General features: G+C 41.5%; 1 protein-coding gene across 1 annotated transcript in view; it reads right to left on the minus strand.

Annotated features, from left to right (window-relative positions):
- The window catches only part of LRRC2 (leucine rich repeat containing 2), a 78,596-nt gene that overhangs the window by 41,743 nt on the left and 15,599 nt on the right, over window positions 1-21,254 (minus strand). The window contains exons 3-4 of the mRNA XM_034774715.1: window positions 11,911-12,121; window positions 1,196-1,352 (exon numbers count right to left, since the gene is read on the minus strand). Of these exons, the coding sequence (XP_034630606.1) occupies window positions 1,196-1,352; window positions 11,911-12,121 (368 nt within the window). The remainder of the gene's footprint in view (window positions 1-1,195; window positions 1,353-11,910; window positions 12,122-21,254) is intronic.

The raw sequence follows: 21,254 nt of genomic DNA on the forward strand, positions 1-21,254 counted from the left end.
CGCACGTGCTTTAACTTGTGTGTTTCAGGTTGGTGTTCTGTGATGTTGTTCTCATTGTTGATAATCTAAAAATGGGCCATAAAATGCTGTCCATTCTTAAGTATAGGGTTACCATATTTTAAGTGTCCAAAAAGAGGACACTCCACGGGCCCCGCCCCCGCCCCAACTCCGCCCCTTCCCCACCCGGCCCCGCCCCTTCCCGGCCCCGCCCCAACTCCGCCCCCTCCCCTGGATGCTTCGCCCCCCCTGCTCCTCCCCCTCCCCTGCTTCCTGCGAACATTTGATTCGCGGGAAGCCTGAAGCAGCAGGCAAGCTGGGGTGGGGGGCACGGCCCAGTTCAGCCCCACCGGCCGAGCGGCTCCCTCCGGCGGTTGGCCGGCCCAGGCCAAGAGGCTCTGGCCCCGGCGTCTCCCGCCCGGCTTGGCTCAGGTCCTGGGGCGCCGGCCCCCGACCCTGGCCCCACACTGCCGGCTCCAGCCCCCGGCCCCGGGCCAAGCACCGCCGCACCCTGCTGAGCACCGCCCGGCCCCCGACCCCGGCCCCGTACTGCCGGCTCCCGCCCCCGGCCCCCAGCCCCGCACCGCCGGCCCCACCCGAGCACCGCCCAGCCCGGCACCACCAGCCCCCGGCCGAGCACCGCCCGGCCCCCAGCTCCGCACCACCGGCCGAGCACTGCCGGTCCCCAGCTCCACACCACCGGTCCCAGCCCCGGCCCCCGGCCCCCGGCCGAGCACTGCCAGGCCCAGCGGCTCCAGCCCCCGGTCGAGCACCGCCAGTCTCTCCCTCTTTTCCCGGACATGTCCGACTTTTTGGGATTTCCCCCCGGACGGGGATTTGAGGCCCAAAAAGCCAGACATGTCCGGGAAAATCCGGACGTATGGTAACCCTACTTAAGTAGAACTTAAAAACAAACAATGGCACCATAGAAACCAAAGTCACTGCCTAACAATAGGTGAGTGTCATTTTCTCTTATATTTTGGCCAGGTTTGACTGCAAAATATCATTCATGATTCAGTACATATAAAGTATCTGAAAAACAGTAAACATCAAGGCATAACTACTTGCTGAAAACGGTAGAGAGAATAGACTTTGGGACTGGGTTGGTCTATATTTACTCGTAGCTTCATGCCAATTGACCACCATGTGTTTGCACATTTAACCATAAAATTAAATAGCTAAATCCAAATCAACATACCAATTTCAACTGGAAGATGTGTGATCTGGTTATTTGATAACTCCAATACTTTCAGCTCTTGAAACAGGGCAATGTAGGCTGGAATGGTTTGTATCTGTGTTTTGTAGATATGCCATTCTTTTAGATGTGTCTGTTCTTTCAATGAATCTGGAAATTCCTGTAATGAAATAAGATTACATAAATCAAGAGTATTTGGCTAGTGTTTTATTTTTCCATATTTCTGAATTAAAGCCAGGCTAACATCTATCCTCTTAATTTCCCTTTGGTTGTCTTGGGGTAGGATGGTACTTTGCTAACATCCCTTCCAGGAGTTTGCCTTCTAGGAAGAGCATTGCCACTGCTCACTGCTACCTAAATTGGTTTACAACAGTCAGCCTGGACTGTGGGTCCTGTCCAGCCAGTGATCGTTTTCAACCATCCTATCCAGGTACCAAAGTGTATTTGGTAAATAGGGCTGCAGTGCATAGTGCACATCATTTACAATTTATTGCAACAGGATGGTAAATATTGTCTTTGCAAAGCAGTTATAATCAAAGGTGTTGAAAAGATTTCAAAGGAGTGCAGACAGATCACCATCTAAAGCCACTGGGTCAGATTTTGCCTTTTAGTATACACACACAACTCCCAGTGACTTCAATTAGACTTCTCTATGCAGAAAACTGATGGCAAAATTAGGCTCACTTGTTGGAATTCAACAGGACCTTCTTATGGAAGGCTTAAGTGCTACCATAACCAGCAAGGCACGGAGTGTGACACAAACCAAGGACTTCCCCACAAGTAGGGAAGGCCAAGACTCACCCAGGATACAGGACTGACCAAAGTCACTATGAGAAGTCAGTGAAGGTGATGACCTTAGACTGGGGAAGGAGAGGGAGGGAATAGTTATTTCTGCATATGTTGATGGTTATTTACTGTGAATGTTGCCTAAATAAGGCTGTGGGTATTCTCAACAAACCCACTGTATTAATATTCCATTTGTCTTGGAGAAAGGGCAAAAGCAGTGGACTTATTCCCAAAGCATCTCACTAAGACTTTATTCACAAACAACAGAAAAAGAATGGATGCATTTCAGCAGGATCTACATGGACCAATTAATGTACAACACATTAGTTTGCTTTAGTAATCACACCTACATAGAGTGCATTACCTCTATATAGGCAAACCGTTATTTACACAATTAGGCATCTAATATTAGGCACCCAGATTTGACAACTTTGGCCTCACTAAACTGTAGAATTAATAAAGTTTGCATTCCTATATGCCTCCAAATTTAAGCATAGCAAGTTGCTCCCTTACTTTTCACTATAAAAATATTTAATGTTCTCATGCTAGTTTGGATGTTGGGTTTCTTCAGTCTTGAACTCAAATAAGTTTAGTCATAGAGGCCACAAATTAAGCAAATCATATAAGTAGATGCTTATCTATCAGCACATGAGTAATCTCATGCTCATTTAGCAAAACACATGCTTAAGTCTTATTGATTTCAGCATGTGCTTAAGTGTTTTGTTGAATCAGGTCCAGAATAGTCTGGTCCTTTGAAATCCGCCTTTTAGCATTTATCAATGTTTCCAAATTTGTCTCCTGCTGAGAAGGAATATAGGGTATGTCTACACTGCCATTAAAAACCTGTGGCTGGACTATGCTGACTCAGGCTTGCAGGTGTCAGGCTAAGGGGCTATGTAATTGTAGTGTAGACTTTTGGGCTCAGGCTACAGTTTGGGGTAGGGGGGGGGGAAGGTCAGAGTTTGGGCACCAGCCTGAGCTCCAACATCTACACCACAATTAAAGAGCCCCGCAGCCGGAGTCAGCTGGCACAGGCCAGCTGTGGGTCTCTAATTGCTATGTAGACATACCCACTGAGACTGAAGAGTGCAAACTCTTTTTAACTTGGTGATATAGCGACATAGCAACACTGGGTCAAATTTTCAGAAGTGTCTAAGTGCCTGGGAAGTCTAAATCCCATTTTCAAAAGGTGACCTGGGCACTTAGGAGCCCAAGTCCCATTGACTTTCACTTTCTGAAATAGGACTCCTAAATCACTTAAGTGCTTTTGAAAATGTTATCCCCGGATCTTTCTTTTGGCTCCAGGAAGCATGGAAATAGTGTCTTTAAACAGCTCATTAATTAGAAGCAATTTTTGCCTTGCCAATTTCTAGAATTATTTCAAATACTTGGGAAAGAATTTGCTATTGGGGTAATTTTCAAAACTCCATTCAGATTAACCCATGTGTTTCAGGCGTTTTGAATGATGGGGAGTGCAGGTTTTTTAAGCCTTTGAATTCATACTAAATTGTTTTAGTTAATTGGTTTTCAATTCTGACCAACTTTTCATGGTTTGAATTATGCAACAAATGCCCTAAACTTGGGTCAGATAGAAATCAGTTGATAAAGATGAAAATTAGGTAATTTTAGACCCTATTTTTGTAAAGTAGCATATCATCTAGCAATCTTACTGCTAGGTTTTATATCATTCTGCAGTGGGAACATCTGAAATAAATAATCTAGCTGAGGCGCCATTACCATCTCTGCAGCAGTAACTCTGCCTCATAAAATGAGTTTTAATAGTTTCCACCTTTACTCCCTTTAAATCTTTGTGTGTGGGTTTTGTTTTGTTCTTTTAGAATTTTACATTACAAAAGCAACTTTAACTGCAAAGGCCACAATTTTAACTTGTTTTTAAGATCAGGAACCTCAGTTTTTCTTTAAATTTGTTAGTTTCCCCCAAAATATTAATACGGTGACATATTTTAATAGGTTCCTCTTAATTAAGCACCAGTAATAGTGCTACTTATGTACAGCTAAATCATTCATCTTAACTTGATTAGCAGTACATTGAAACAGACATTCAAATGCTGACCACTGGGATTTTTTTAAAGAATAATTTAATGCTAGTTCTAATTCCATGACTTCATATATATATAAATCTGCAGACATTGAGTCTGTATGTAATTCTTTTCTTTTCCCCTTCTCTTTTTGATATGGATTGTTTCATTTTTGGCTTGATTTGCCAAGGAAGTATATATCATATTTTGATCCATTTTATATATTTGTCAGTTTATGGTAGTTAAAAAATAAAATGCCTGAATTGCCTCAAGGCTGGTAATGAGCAATCTTTCTAAATTCTTGTGGAAGATTACCCCACCCTTTCCTTCCCCCCGACCCCTCCAAATGTGCGGTACTTATTTTTACATCTATTATAAATAAATAAATCATAAAGGTTCAAACTATGACTGCTTTCTTTCATCTCATTCTTGATTTTCCCCACCATTGCGGGCTAAACTGAGACTTAACTTGAAGCTTCAACCTATGGGGTAACACATACTTGTACCAGCCAAGGAGGAGCTCTCAGAAGGAATTGGGAGTCAGGGAGGAAGTGGCGGGGTGGCCCAGTACTTAAGGGGCTAACCTCGGACTTACAAGATGCAGGTTCAAAGGCCTTCTCTACCACATGTGACTGTGGGCAAGTCACTTAGCCTTTCTGTGTCTCAGTTTCCCATCTGTAAAATGGAGATATTAGCACTTCCTTACCTCACTGGGGTGTTGTGAAGATAAAAACTGTGAGGTGTTCAGATAGGATGGTAATAAGGGCCATGTAAGTAACTAGATAGATTAGAGACACTCCATTTAGTCACAATTCCTTCAGAGCTCCACTTTGGCATGAGGGTTAGATGGATGTTGCATTATCCCTTTACCAAACCCAAGGTATTTCTCTTCCCCCACTGACTGGTGCACACTCCTTTCCTCATCCACTTCATTCCCACTTGCTAGGGAGGGACAGTCTTTGGCATGCTCTGCTCCCACCCCAGAGGCAAGGTTCAGGTAGCTGCTCCTTGGAAGTTTGGAAGAGTGGACGGCAGAGAGAAAGCACATTACACTTCCTTGTTCCCTGGCTCTGCCGTGATCTAGCTCTATTGCTGTCCCTTCACTGGTCTGCCATTTCTTTCCATCTTGTACACATTCCCCTAACATCTGTTATTCCTAATTCACCAAAGTGAGCACTGAGGGTGAAATCCTGGTCCTGTTGGAGACACATGGCAAAATTCCCATCAGCTTCACTGAGGCCAGGATTTCATCCTGGGTGTTCTCCATAAGTAAAAAGATAATCATGCAAAACCTTTTTCTTTGTTAGAGAGAGACTGATCCAACATGCTGGGCTTTTCTCTGCTATCTCAGACACAGATCCCAGCCATCTGACTCCTTCATAACTTTGGGAATGAATAAATAACAATTTAGGGATTTATTCCATTATCTGGAATCAATCTGAAAGGCTTAGAAAATTTTACTTATGTTTCGTTAAGAACTAAGGATTGCTATATTAGTATCAAGTAGGGCTCTCAAGCGATTAAAAAAATTAATCATGATTTATCACACTGTTAAACAATAATAGAATACCATTTATTTAAATATTTGTGGATGTTTTCTACATTTTCAAATACATTGATTTCAATTACAACACAGAATACAAAGTATACAGTGCCCACTCTATATTTATTTTTATTACAAATACTTTCACTGTAAAAAAAACAAAAGAAATAGTATTTTTCAACTTATCTACTACAAGTACTATAGTGCAATATCTTTATCATGAAAGTTGAACTTACAAATGTAGAATTATGTACAAAAAACCCTGCATTTAAAAATAAAACAATGTAAAATTTTAGAGCCTGCTAGTCCACTCAGTCCTACTTGTTATTTACATTTGCAGGAGATAATGCTGTCCGCTTCTTGTTTACAATGTCACCTGAACGTGAGAACAGGTGTTCTCATGGCACTGTTGTAGCCAGTATTGCAAGATATTTATGTGCCAGATGCGCTAAAGAGTCATATGTCCCTTCATGCTTCAACCACCATACCAGGGGACATGCATCCATGCTGATGACGGGTTCTATTTGATAACAATCCAAAGCAGTGCAGACTGACACATGTTCATTTTCATTATCTGAGTCAGATGCCACCAGAACACGGTTGATTTTCTTTTTTGGTGGTTCGGGTTCCGTAGTTTCCGCATCAGAGTATTGTTCTTTTAAGACTTCTGAAAGCATGCTCCACACCTCATCCCTCTCAGATTTTGGAAGGCACTTCAGATTCTTAAACCTTGGGTCAAGTGCTGTAGCTATGTTTAGAAATCTCACATTAATACCTTCTTTGCGTTTTGTCAAATCTGCATGAAAGTGTTCTTAAAATGAACAACATGCTGAGTCATCATCCAAGACTGCTGTAACATGAAATATATGGCAAAATGCGGGTAAAACAGAGCAAGGGACATAGAATTCTCCTCCCCAAGGAGTTCAGTCACAAATTTAATTAACGCATTATTTTTTTTAAGAGTGTCATCAGCATGGAAGCATGTCCTCTGGAATGGTGGCCAAAGCATGAAGGGGCATACGAATATTTAGCATATCTGGCACATAAATACCTTGCAATGCTGGCTACAAAATGCCATGCAAATGTCTGTTCTTACTGTCTGGTGACATTGTAAATAAGAAGAGGGCAGAATTATCTCCTGTAAATGTAAACAAACTTGTTTGTCTTAGCCATTGGCTGAACAAGAAGTAGGACTGAGTGGACTTGTAGGCTCCAAAGTTTTACATTATTTTGTTTTGGAGTGCAGTTATATAACAAAAAAATCTACATTTGTAAGTTGCACTTCCACGACAAAGAGATTGCACTACAGTACTTGTATATAAATACTATTTCTTTTGTTTATCATTTTTACAATGCAAATATTTATACTCAAAAATAATATACACTTTGTTTTCAATTACAACACAGAATACAATATATATGAAAATGTAGAAAAACATCCAAAATATTTAATAAATTTCAATTGGTATTCTATTGTTTAACAGTGCAATTGAAACTGTTAAAATTAATTGTTTTAATCGCGATTAATTTTTTTAGTTAATCGCATGAGTTAAGTGTGATTAATCAACAGTCCCAGTATCAAGATATTTTTTCTGGACTTTTGGTACAGTAATCAGGCCAAATTCAAATCTGATTGCAGTGGAATTGAACCCACTCACACAAGGTCTGAATTTATATCAATTGTCTAGACTTCCAAGTTTTCTCTGACAATCTTTCTTTATATCCAGTATTACATGGGATAAACAACCTAATGTTTTTCTATAGTGTGCCATTTTTTCAGGATATTCCCTCTTTCAATACACATATCTGTGTTGCTAAACCAGTGAACTGAAATTTACACAGGCTTTATATTTTTGCTTTCCTCTTCGATTCCCTGGTGTTTTTTTTGTAATCTTCAGCCACTGTATTAAAGCTGGCAAGCAGCTGATAAATTACTCCATGAAGAATGCCACTTGGAAAATGTTGAGTTTTAGCCTCTAAGAGTAAAACGATATCACAAAACACCTTGATTTTGAAAAACTATTTAAAGGCAATATACCAAGGTACCCACCACTTATTTAAGTATCATCAGTAAGAACAGAATCTACCTACTAGAGATGTTTCTGAACCAAAACTCTGGACTCCAAACACTCAATTTTTAGAGAAGTTCAGATTCTGATCTCAATCCAAACTTACCACTCTATCTGCAATGGGCCAAATCAACAGCCTGGAATCAAATACCTCCCTTAGTTTTGAGAAAGTTTGGAGCTGGTTCCAAACTTTAAGACTCAGACCCATCTCTACTCCCTAACCAGGGCAGGTTCTTCATGATCTCATAAAACATCTGGGGGTGTATAATGTATAATGATATAATGATGCGACAGAATTTGTCCCCTCTGGTGTGGTTATTTCACATAAAGAAACTTGACTTATTATGGCAAACACATAACTCACTGTCACCAGCAGGTTTGGAATAACAAATGGAAGTAGCCTCCTTACTGAGCCACAAAGTAACTGAAATTCACAGAGTAAAACTGAGAGAATAATTTGCAATAAATTATTTTTTTCTGTGAATTTCATGTATTTTAATCTTCATTAATTGTACCTGAGGTCATGATTTGTTCATAAATAATTGCTTTACTGTAGTTCATTAGCAAGGAGTTTGTTGAATGCATTTGATATTCAAGCTTTTTTATTGGACATGTACTGCTGGAAATGAGGGTCAAGATCCCCAGCTGGCATAAAGCAATATAGCCAAGATCTGGTCCATGGTGTTTTTCAGTTCTCTGACTGCGTGACTGGATAAGTATAGGCACTTTTTCTAGTGCTAATGCTGACAATCACAAATTCAAAAGTTGCTTTTCCTGAAAATTTTCCAACATTCACTTAAAATTTGCTGATTCCACGAACATTCTTGACGGTAAACTGCTTTCTGTGAATAACTAATGAATGAAACACTTAAATGGCAAGAAGCCAGTCAAAGTAAATTCATTTAATAATTCAAATAAATATTCATGGCATTGGGTTTTTTTTTTACAGCCTTCACCCATCTGCAGTAGCTAAAGCTTTCTCTGAAGAACTTATTTAATTCAGTTGGTACACGTTTGTGGTAAAATCACAAAGAATCTCAGCTAAGAGCTTTATCAATGGTTGTCATTCTCTGCTAGGGAGCTGATTCAGACACATGTGGTTAAGAGTCTAAAAGCACTACAAGATTATTTTTTCATCAAGGGTTCACTTGGGAGATTCTCTAAGGGCAGATAAGGATAAACAACATGGAGAGGGAATTGCACTATAAAGGGAGATCTCTGAAGGAGCTGCAGAGAGAAGAGTCATGCAATGGGAGGACAAATGAGAGAGAGAGTGACTCCATAAATTCTGATGTTATTCTGGCATAGAAGTTTTCTTTCCTATTTGGCAAGTACACCCTATAATAGTTAATTCCTGGATGGACATCACTCACTCACTCATGCCCGTCACCCCAATCAGGGTATGGGCCGCCAACCACAGATCTCCAGAGTCCTCTATCCTGGGCCATTTGCTCTAGATGGTTCCAGGTATAGCCCATTTTTATGCTATCAGTCTGAAGGTCACGTCGCCAGGTGTTTCTTGGCGTCATGTGTTTGTTGCTCCTCATCTCTGCTGCGACCTGTGCCATCTTTCTTGACTCGTACATGGTCCTCATGTTCCATGTACCGATGGTAATCCTCCTAGTTGCAAGAAGGGTAATCGGCTTATTGGTTTCCTCACGATTTTCACCACCCAGTATCATGCGTCTTCGAGTTGAAGGCCCTTCTTTTTCCAGGCTAAAAGTCTCTGTTATCTCTATTGTTGGCATTTCTGTAGCAAATTAATTTTTTTACGGGGTGGAGTTGCTAGCCCCATGCCCAACCCTCCTCCTTTATCCTGACTTGGGACAGGCAGATGGCCCCAAAGGACCTCTCTGGTGGAGTTCTGGATGGACATATTTCCATATAATGGACACCCCACTAACCTGGAAGATTCAAATGACACTACTTGGAAAAAGTTTTGTAGACCATTACACTAGATTCACTGTCCCAGGACTACTCAATACTTACTGTTTGCTGCCAGGTTAGCTCTATCTGTGAACTGGAAATCTACATTTCAACCCAAACTGTGGTTCCAGAAATTAATCTATACATGTTCTTTTATCACCCTCATCAAGCTCAGCACTTTCCAGTAGTGCATTACATTATGACTAACATCTGTCATGTATGGTTAACTCTCTCTTTCATGCTCTCCCCAGGGAGAGAATAGTGGGTACAGTGAAGTGCTTTGTTTTATTAGGGTTTGTTGGAGGGTTTTTAACTGTAGATGCTGCTATATGTTTATATCACAGAAGGCAAGGTCAAAGAAGCATGCCTTGCTCTTATAGCAGAAGGTGATGAAGTTTGTGATGGTCCTTCATTTCTGTAGGAATTCCACAGATTCAAGGTCAATCTACACTGTAGCTGTGCAGCTCTTGCTGAAGTAGTATAGACATGCCCCTAGTTAAACAGCTAGGCAGACAAAAGCTACTCTCTGAGTAGCTTTATGATTTCCCCCCTTTTCTCATAATACACACATAAAGAATTATCTCTGATTGTAAAAATAGGATATGCTTCAGAACACTTTTATTTCTCTAGAAACCAAGTCCACTACTAATTGACCGGCATCAGTTGAGGAAATGGACTCCTGATCTCACTTCTAAACTGACGTATCATGAAAAGCAATGCCAAGTGTTATTTCTACTACTCCATGACTGGTAAGTTTTACTTATCATTTTGTTTTAAACAAATACAGAACAAAATTTGTCTCTGAACCATCAAGGAATGCAAGCAAACCTTTGGGTATTTTAAAAGTAATTGACAAGCCAACCTAAGCTGATATCGTTACTGCCGTCTCCTTTGCACCATAGGTGGAACTAGGGAACAATCCCATTGTATTGTGATGGTTTACTACCAAGGTTTCCAGAGGACTACATTACACACATCAGTGCAGAATTAATGATCAACATTGTGACACTGCACTCTATATGATTTTATGAAAATCATAATAATTATATGATGAGTGTGAATATAATGTAACTAAAATATGCTTCATGCAAAAGGTCTCTTGTAAGGTATAATCTACTGAGTGTGGTCATCCTATTGTATAAATGTATCACTCTTGTATCTGAAACTAGAAATATGAAATATAACTCTGATGTCCTATTGAGTTATGCAAAGTGTGGGCCATTAATGGTGGTTTGGAATCTTAATGGCTCCCATTAACCAGGACAATTGACTGTAGATGGCTCTGTTTTACTTGTAAATCTTCCTGTATACGTGTGGTGCTGGCAAGTGGGCAATGAAGTCTGTCAGTGACATGTGATCATGTCATCTGAATTGGAATCCATCTTTAACTTGGTGCATTTCCATTGAGAAGGAGGGGTAGAAACCCAGAGGGACAAAGGATTCCTGCCTTATGCAAAAGATATATAAGTGGGTGGAACAGAACAAATGAGGCAGCCATCATGAGAAATCCCCTAGCTACCACCTGAGCTGGAACAAGTGCTGGACCAGGGGAAAGGATTGTGCCCAGACTAGGAAGGCATCCAGTCTGTGAAAGAAACTTATTGAAACATCTCTGAGGGTGAGATTTTATCTGTATTCAGTTTTATTACTATACTAGGCTTAGACTTGCATGTTTTATATTGTTTTGCTTGGTAATTCACTTTGTTCTGTCTGTTACTACTTGGAACCACTTAAATCCTACTTTCTGTATTTAATAAAATCACTTTTTACTTATTATTTAACTCAGAGTATGTACTAATACCTGGGGGGAGGGGGAGCAAACAGCTGTGCATATCTCTCTATCAGTGTTATAGAGGGCGAACAATTTATGAGTATAAGCTTTATACAGGGTAAAACAGATTTATTTGGGGTTTGAACCCCATTGGGAGTTGGGCATCTGAGTGTTAAAGACAGGAACACTTCCTAAGCTGCTTTCAGTTAAATCTGCAGCTTTGGGGCACGTGGTTTAGACCCTGGGTCTATGCTGGAGCAGACTGGCGTGTCTGGCTCAGCAAGACAGGCTGCTGGAGTCCCAAGCTGGCAGGGAAAGCAGGGGCAGAAGTAGTCTTGGCACATCAGTGGCAGCCCCAAGGGGGTTTTTGTGATCCAACCCATCACAAATATATTTTAAAACTAAAAATGTTATTACCTTATAGCAAGAAAGGAAGGTAATATTATTGTCACTTCTAATGCAGTAGAAAACTACTCAGAATGGACTAGCATGTCAGGCTTTGGCATAAAATGTTTTGTTAGGAAAAAAAAATGTGCCATGCTAATCAGCCAAATATTGCAGAAAAAGCCTCAGCCTAAGCTTACCATCCAGTGATCTCCAGAAAGTTGAAAAATAAACTTGCTTCTTTCTTTGTCTGTTTCATCTGACAAAGTTCTCTTCTTACAGAGCTGAGAGTTCTTCTCAGTTTTATCAAAGACCTTCACAGTGGTATCTATGAAACCATTCTTTAGGTATGCAGATTGTGGAATGCCTTTCTTTCTGCACTCTAGTACAAAGTCCCATTCTTGTTTTATCCTGAAATAGTGCAGATAAAGAGTTTCTATGAATCCAAATAACAGAACTCAAAAACTTAAAGTCTTATATTTTAAAAGGAGACTCACTCCAACCTCCAAATTAGTGCACACATTTCATACATGTAAATAACATTTGAATACACGCAAATCAGATGGAAACCCATTTGATTTTTGTACTAAAACAGTCCTACTTGCACTTGGAAATGAATAGGCATCTTTGCATAGGCAAATGACTAAAGTTGTAAATTATGCATGTAAATTTAGAGGCCATTTTTAGAACTCCTGGCCTAAGAGTAATGCTTGAGTTTGTAAGGATGAATAGTATAATTCAGATGAGTAGGATCTTCTTTAATGCATATGCGAACAAGATCAGCTCCAGAAAATAATGCACATATATAGGGCCTATCCTATATGAATTTTGCCATTGATTTCAATAGGAATAGGCTCACACTAAACAAGTTACAAATATATATGAATACAATGAAGACCCTACATTGGTCCTGGGTTTATGCCCATAATTTTGCAACTGTAAAAATATTTTCCCAACCTTTCGCAGCCATTGGAAATAATTTTTCCTCCTGATTTTTATGTTAAAGGAAAGAGTTTTTCCTAGAAAAGAAAAAACGTTGTCTTCTAAAATGATGATCTGTACGTCATAGAAGAGGTGAAGTTAAAGGTCAGGTAATATATTTTATCGCTGCTAATTTCAACATGAATGTTACTTAGGGCTTGACTATGTGAAAAAGTTGCACCAGTATAAATGAGGGAGGCATTTAATTTTAGAGACACATATTTTGGTTTAAGGGTAGCTTATTTTGGTTTGGCTCAAGTCAATTAAGGAACAGGTGTAACTAAACCAAAATAAGCCATTTTTATACCAAAAGAAGAGTCTCCACAGAGCCTTTTGCCCCAGTTTAACCATATTGGTTTAAAAGCCAATTTAAATTATACTGATGCAATTTGGTAATGGAGACAAGCTCTTCTATGAACCCAGAGATCACTGGCAAAACAGGGAGCAGACAGTGGCAAGGTAAGAGTTAATAGAGAGTTCACATAGGAACAACTAGGAAAAATCTAAAAAACACTGTTATAATATACATTGGGAAAAATAGGTCCAAGACACCTACATACTGTTTTCTAAAATTATTCTACCAGTGAGTGCATCTAATTAACTATAAAAGCTTTTTGTTGTTGTGAGCGAAAAGGTGGGCAAGACAGAAGTGTGCAGAGAAAAATTAAAATAAACCCCAGAAGGAAAAAGAGGGAAGAGAAAAAGAAAAACAACAGGATTTGAACCATTAAAAGGGGAAAACTAAAAAGTACCCAAATCCCTAGAGTTCTTTTCTCTGATATCTTAGAAATAATCCTAACTTAGATACCACTGTTGTGCTGCTCCTTCTTTGTACTCTCCTCCTTCACTTGTCCTCCAGGTATATGCATTCTATAATTGTTGAATTTTGATTCTGTGACACAATCCTCACACACCCGTGGAATTCCTTGATCATCCACCAAAGAATTAAAAATTTCACTGTGATAATTCAGTGAACTGAAAATTGGCTCTTTTGTGCCTTGCTTGCCCTTTACTCAGCCAGTCCCATAAATGGTTGTTTCATTCCTAGCTGGTCGAATTCAGGAAACCTGAAGTAAGTAGACGAGGTGGGAGCACAAAAATCTTCCCTCAGCCCAGAAGCAGGCCACCTCCACGCTGACCGTTATTCCCAACCCAGGGAGACTTGAGACAACACAATAAAACCCACAAAGGGGAAGATTTAGCTCTAAATCCTTTAACTGTGGTAACAACCAGGGAAGCATTAATGACAAGACAATGTATTTTCCTCTGATATTTTACTGATAAAATGTAGAAAATACAAACATCTAGCGGCAACAATACATTGTTAGTTGAGTAAAATGCAGTTAAACAAAACCCAAACCTCTGATAATTCAATTATTGATCAATGCAGCAAAAGAATTATGACAACTACAAACTTGATGACAAATTCAGCAAGAATATAATCACACAGTGATGTAAGAGTGAAGAAGAAATTGTACATAGCCTTTTAATGTCAGCTTAATGCAATATGCTCTTCAGAGCTTTTATAAAACGATCTCGCATGGTCATCAGGTTAAGCATCATAGAGAAATACTGCATGTGGACGGAGAGTGAATTATACCAATGGGACAACAAATATGTCTGATTTTATCCAGTATGTGTCAGAATAAAGACATGGTCAATTCCAAGGGCAGATATTCTAATCACTTGCAATCATTGCTTGTACCACTGGGGCTGCATCACCAACCAAATATGAATCAATACAGCTTTCCTTGCACAGAAAAAGACTTCTATATAGGCTTGGAAGAATTTGATTTTTATCAGTAAACATCGATTTTCACCATACACACACAAATGAACAAAAAAAAATCATCTATAATAATCTAAATTTACAGATAGGCAAAGTAAGAAAAATACTTCATGACAATTTCTTAGGGACTGATTTAAGTATATTTTCTGTGTATATTTTGATGTGATGTTGACAGTTTGTGTTTTAGTAGTTATAAAGCTTTAATTTTTTGTATCTTCATCTTTACTGTCATTAATTACCGACAACTGTGAAAATTTAAATAGGTAAAAGCCTAAAAAAAAATGCTTTAAAGTTAATGTTGATATTATCCATCAAAATTAGAAAAAATAAAAATTAAATTCTGCCAATCCTACTTATAAATCAATGGTTGGCTCATTATTCAATCTACTAGTCTAATCTGATGCCAGGTACAAAATTCAGACAATTTTTGCAGACCAATTAATAAACATCATTAAATATAATGATACATCTGTCATTTGTATGCTACAGGTAATATCAGACCAAGGTGACAGGGACAACTAGGGGTTCATCCACTCCGTTCTAGCTAGTCACTGTTAAAGTATGTGATTGCCATTATTTCCTATGGCACCCTTATCAAAATAAACTGTTTTATCTTTGATTGACAATCTCATATAAGGGAAATTATGTATTATCACACTTCTGCTATCAAATGCTATCATGCATGCCTTTGAAAAACAAAAAAAAAGCACCTCTGTTGTGTGTGAGAAAATTCTATAAAACAGTGCAACAAATTCTTGGGTGGTTGGTGCCAGGGGCGGGGGGGGGGGGAGGAGGAGGGAGGGTTGTTTTAAGAAAACACTCCACCAGCAACTATTTAACATTCCCAGTCCTTTTTAAATCTGTTAACATTTCTCTGAGGAAAGTAAGTAGTTTTCCAGTCTAAATTCTTTGTTTTGAACACTTGCTTTCTTTTAAAGGCCCTGGAAATCCCTGGAACACATTTTCCCCTACAACAAATGCATAAAACGGTAAGGAAATATTTTATTGGACCAACTTCTTAACTCATCCGCCTTGTCTCTCTAATACCCTGGTGTTGTGGGAAAAACGGATTTGACGTAACTTACAGCCATCTTGTGTACGTAGCGCCATCCACCGCCTAAATGGAAGCGAGGACACCACATAGCAAGGAAAAATTATTCCTAAGGCAGACAGAACAAAACCAGCTGCACACTGCAGTTTTACTGAGTGTGATAAAGTGAAAGGACAGATTCATGAAAAGGGGAAAGAAATATGGGGAACTGACTTTGAAATTTTTTTGCTGAAGCTGCTTTGCTAATAAGGAGAATAATGAATTGTTATTGGCTATTGAGAGAAACAGTTACCACTGCTTTGGGTTCTGAAAGTGCTGGGTAACTCTGGGATCAATATGGCAACATGTAAGATAGTTACAGAGAGACAAACCTCATAACCCCTAAAGTTTATTTTTTGTGTTCTTTTTATTAATTAGTAATAGTGTTACTGTTATTAAGCTGTGCAATAGCTTGATCCTCATCCTAACCGTTAGTTAATGTTTCACTTGTTTTAAAGAGATGGCTATCATTCTCATGGTATTTAAGAGATAATTTGGCCACAATTGGGCCCAAGTGCGATCTGAGGCCCTAGTTCAGCAAAATACTTAAGCATATGCCTAACGTTAAGCACGGAAGTAGTCACACTGGCTTCAATGAGGTTATTTTTGTGGTGATAGCTAGGTATATGAATAAGTACACCTTGCTGAAACAGAAGTCACTCTTGCCCTAGAAATCTGTCAACATTGTGATAACCTCGCTACAGACCAATCGAGTATCAGTTTTCAGTAAGCCCTCAAGGTATTATTTTTGAGGTATGGAGTAGGATCAGCAGAGATTATGACTATTTGTTTAAGTGTTATTGTTTTGGTTATCAGGGCCGGCTTTACCTTTTTTGCCACCCCAAGCAAAAAAAAAAGCCGTCCGACAAACTGAATAGCCCCTCAGAATGTGCCACCCCAGGTACCTGCTTCCTCTGAGGGTGAGTGGTCAGAAAGTTTTTCAAAAATAGCTGAACCATTTTTTGCTCAATGAAGGACAAAAAATAAAATACTTTCACTATTATAAAAATTCTTACAGCTTAAAAAAAATAGCCACGAGCAGTAAAACAACTGGAACTCAAACAATAAAGTCCAGCAGAGAAATAGAGGAGAGGCTTTGAGTGTTCTAGTGAGAGTTAGTTTTGATCAACAAAGTTATAAGCCTTTGAAAAAAAGTTACACGCTGCACATCGACTGAATATTGTCCAAGCTTTTTTCCTACATTCAGAAAGAGTCCAACTCATGGTTAACTTAGCTACACACTAAAAAAGTAAGTGAAGATAAGAAATGTGAGAGACAGTTCTGCAAGCTCTGCCTTATTCACTTCATGTTTTGTTGGTGGGCTGGGAATGAACCAAGGGTATTTACTGAGCCACTTCTTGGGGAGAACCTTAGGTGACTAGACTGGACATTTCCACATTTTTCAGAGCTTAATGGTGCAGTCTTAGCTTTGTATTAACAGTGTGTTTGTGTTTTAATTGTACATTATGGCATAAGTTATAAGGTACTTACCTTTTATTTTTATTTTTTTTTTAAGAAGACAGAAGGTGGAGGTAGACTTCCACATGATGAGTGCACTTAACATACTACATGAAACTTCTCTGACAGCATGCCAGATTTGTATTTACACTTCAGTATTACAGGATGCAACAAAAAATCACTGAGTATCATCAGAATGTAGAAGAACCAATTTGAAGCTGTATTGTAAGCAACATTACTTACATTTTAAAATGATAGTCTTTATTTACATGCTGACATTGCATTAAACCAAACCCATTCCCACGCATTAGCTGCTGGCTCTATTCTCTAGAATTTGTGTTGATTTCTATACAGATGTAGTGAACATACAATACTGTACATCTCTAACATATTGTGACTTATAATTTAAGCCATGATCCGGAAAATTTACGATGAGCTTTTCTGGTAGGTTTTGGGATCTTGAATAAAACCATCATTTACTCCTTAGGAGAATACTGTGGCCAGTGTTTTAAGAGACAGAAAAGCAAAATACTAAGCTACCTACTGGCCTGTAAAAGTGTCCAACTATTCAGCAATACACCCGCTTTTCTGAGTTTATCGAACCCATCTCCATTTTTGAAAACCACCTCACTTACAGTACTTCTATCTCCCCAAGTGCATTGAAATACCAACACACAACTTTCAAGTGCTTTGGGAAGCATACAGAACCTCCCTGCTTATGTAGAAAGTCGGTTTCTTTTCAATCCATTAAGTTCCTCTCCAAAATAGAAACAAGTTTGCAGAAAAAGCTTCATCCTAGCAGAAGCTGTCCCCCACCAGGGGTACAATCAACCTTTACCCCAACAAACAAAGTCTTTCTTGGTGTGAGACATAAAATATAGAACAGCAACAACAACAGCAAATCTTTTCTTTCACTAGGGACATAATAAATATTATTCCCTCTATAGCACTTAGGGTATGTCTACACTACGAAATTAGTTCGAATTTATAGAAGCCGGTTTTATTGAAATCGGTTGTATACAGCCGATTGTGTATGTCCACACAATAAAATGCTCTAGGTGCTCTAGTCGGCAGACCGCGTCCACAGTACGAGGCTAGCGTCGACTTCCGGAGCATTGCACTATGGGTAGCTATCCCACAGCTATCCCACAGTTCCCGCAGTCTCTGCCGCCCCTTGGAATTCTGGGTTGAGATCCCAATGCCCGGATGATGCAAAACATTGTCGCGGGCGGTTCTGGGTACATGTCGTCAGGCCCCTCCCTCCCCCGTCACAGCAACGGCAGACAATAGATTCGCGCCTTTTTATCTGGGTTACCTGGGTTACCTGTGCAGACAACATGGAGCCCGCTCAGCACAGCTGAGCTCACCATCACCATATGTCCTCTGGGTGCCAGCAGACGTGGGACTGCATTGCTACACAGCAGCAGCTGCTAACTGCCTTTTGGCGGTAGACGGTGCAGTAGACTGGTAGCCTTCATCGGCGATCTGGGTGCTGGCAGCCGTGGGGCTTGCCTTTTGGCAGTAAATGGTGTATTATGACTGTTAGCCGGCCTATTACAAGTCGGGTCATCGCACGTTAGCAGAGTCTTCCCTGAGCAGCAGCTCGTACAATAGGCCTGAAGACCATCGTCATACACCGCCCAGTATTTGCTGCCAAGCACCCAGAAAGATGCCGAGGGCTATCAGTCACGCTGCACCGTCGTCTTAAGATGTAAAAAATAGATTTTCTCTGTATTCATTTGCTTCCCCCTCCCTCCGTCAACAGGGTTTTCAGTTTAATCTTTGGGGGGGACCAGTCTGTGACAGTTGTTTGTGTCTCTCCCTGATGCACAGCCACCGTTCTTTATTTTAATTCCCTGTGCCTGTACGCCATGTCGTCACTCGGCCCCCCTCCCTCCTTCCCCTAGGCCGTCAGATACTACGTTTGCGCCACAGCTCGAGCCGAGAAGCGGTTCGCGCCTTTTCTTTGAATTCTGGGTTGAGATCCCAATGCCCGGATGATGCAAAACAGTGTCGCGGGCGGTTCTGGGTACATGTCGTCAGGCCCCTCCCCCCTCGTCACAGCAACGGCAGACAATAGATTCGCGCCTTTTTACCTGGGTTACCTGTGCAGACAACATACCACGGCAAGCATGGAGCCCGCTCAGCTCAGCTGAGCTCACCGTCACCATATGTCCTCTGGGTGCCGGCAGACGTGGGACTGCATTGCTACACAGCAGCAGCTGCTAACTGCCTTTTGGCGGTAGACGGTGTAGCATGAGTGATAGCCGTGGGGCTGGCAGCCGTAGTGCTGCATTGCACCAGCCCCTTGCAGGCGATGGTATATTATGACTGGTACCCGTCGTCGTCGTACTGGTATGGCTGTCAATCATGGCCACCTGGGCAGACATGCTACTGTTTCGATGATGACGGTTACCAGTCATAATATACTATTTTCTGCCAATTGCCCAATATTGTCTGCTAAGCACCCAGAAGAGGCCGAGGGCGATGCTGGGTGCTGGCGGACGTGGGGCTGGCAGACGTGGGGCTGCATTGCTACACAGCAGCAGCCCCTTGCCTTTTGGCAGATGATGGCATATTATGATTGGTACCCGTCATCGTCATACTGGTATGGCTGTCACTCATGCTGCAGCGTCGGCTGCCACCTTAAGATGTAAAAAATAGATTTGTTCTGTGTTCATTTGCTTCCCCTTCCTCCGTGAAATCAACGGCCTGCTAAGCCCAGGGTTTCCAGTTTAATCTTTGGGGGGACCATTCTGTGTGACAGTTGTTTGTGTTTCTCCCTGTTCCTGTACCTGTACGCCATGTCGTCACTCGGCCCTCCCTCCCTCCCGCCCTCCTTCTCCTGGTCCATCAGATACTACTTTCGCGCCTTTTTTCTGACCAGGCGCCATAGCTAGCACTGGGATCATGGAGCCCGCTCAGATCACCGCGGCAATTATGAGCACTATGAACACCACGCGCATTGTCCTGGAGTACATGCAGAGCCAGAACATGCCAAGGCGAAACCCGGACCAGGCGAGGAGGCGATTGCAGCGCGGCGACGAGAGTGATGAGGAAATTGACATGGCCATAGACCTCTCACAAGGCACAGGCCCCAGCAATGTGGAAATCATGGTGTTACTGGGGCAGGTTGATACCGTGGAACGCCGATTCTGGGCCCGGGAAACAAGCACAGACTGGTGGGACCGCATCGTGCTGCAGGTATGGGACGATTCCCAGTGGCTGCGAAACTTTCGCATGCGTAAGGGCACTTTCATGGAACTTTGTGACTTGCTTTCCCCTGCCCTGAAACGCCAGGATACCAAGATGAGAGCAGCCCTCACAGTTGAGAAGCGAGTGGCAATAGCCCTGTGGAAGCTTGCAACGCCAGACAGCTACCGGTCAGTCGGGAATCAATTTGGAGTGGGCAAATCTACTGTGGGGGCTGCTGTGATCCAATTTGCCAGGGCAATGAAAGACCTGGTGATAGCAAGGGTAGTGACTCTGGGCAACGTGCAGTCAATAGTGGATGGTTTTGCTGAAATGGGATTCCCAAACTGTGGCGGGGCCATAGACGGAACCCATATCCCTATCTTGTCACCGGAGCACCAAGCCACCGACTACATAAACCGCAAGGGGTACTTTTCAATGCTGCTGCAAGCCCTGGTGGATCACAAGGGACGTTTCACCAACATCAACGTGGGATGGCCGGGAAAGGTACATGATGCTCGCGTCTTCAGGAACTCTGCTCTGTTTCGAAAGCTGGAGGAAGGGACTTTCTTCCCGGACCAGAAAGTGACCATTGGGGATGTTGAAATGCCTATCGTGATCCTTGGGGACCCAGCCTACCCCTTAATGCCATGGCTCATGAAGCCATACACAGGCAGCCTGGACAGGAGTCAGGACCTGTTCAACTACAGGCTGAGCAAGTGCCGAATGGTGGTGGAATGTGCATTTGGACGTTTAAAAGCGCGCTGGCGCAGCTTACTGACTCGCTCAGACCTCAGCGAAAAGAATATCCCCATTGTTATTGCTGCTTGCTGTGCGCTCCACAATATCTGTGAGAGTAAGGGGGAGACATTTATGGCGGGGTGGGAGGTTGAGGCAACTCGCCTGGCCGCTGATTACGCGCAGCCAGACACCAGGGCGGTTAGAGGAGCACAGCAGGGCGCGGTGCGCATCAGAGAAGCTTTGAAAATGAGTTTTGTGACTGGCCAGGCTACTGTGTGAAACTTCTGTTTGTT

Source organism: Trachemys scripta, chromosome 6 (genome assembly GCF_013100865.1).
Source record: "Trachemys scripta elegans isolate TJP31775 chromosome 6, CAS_Tse_1.0, whole genome shotgun sequence".
NCBI classification, from domain to species: domain Eukaryota; kingdom Metazoa; phylum Chordata; order Testudines; family Emydidae; genus Trachemys; species Trachemys scripta.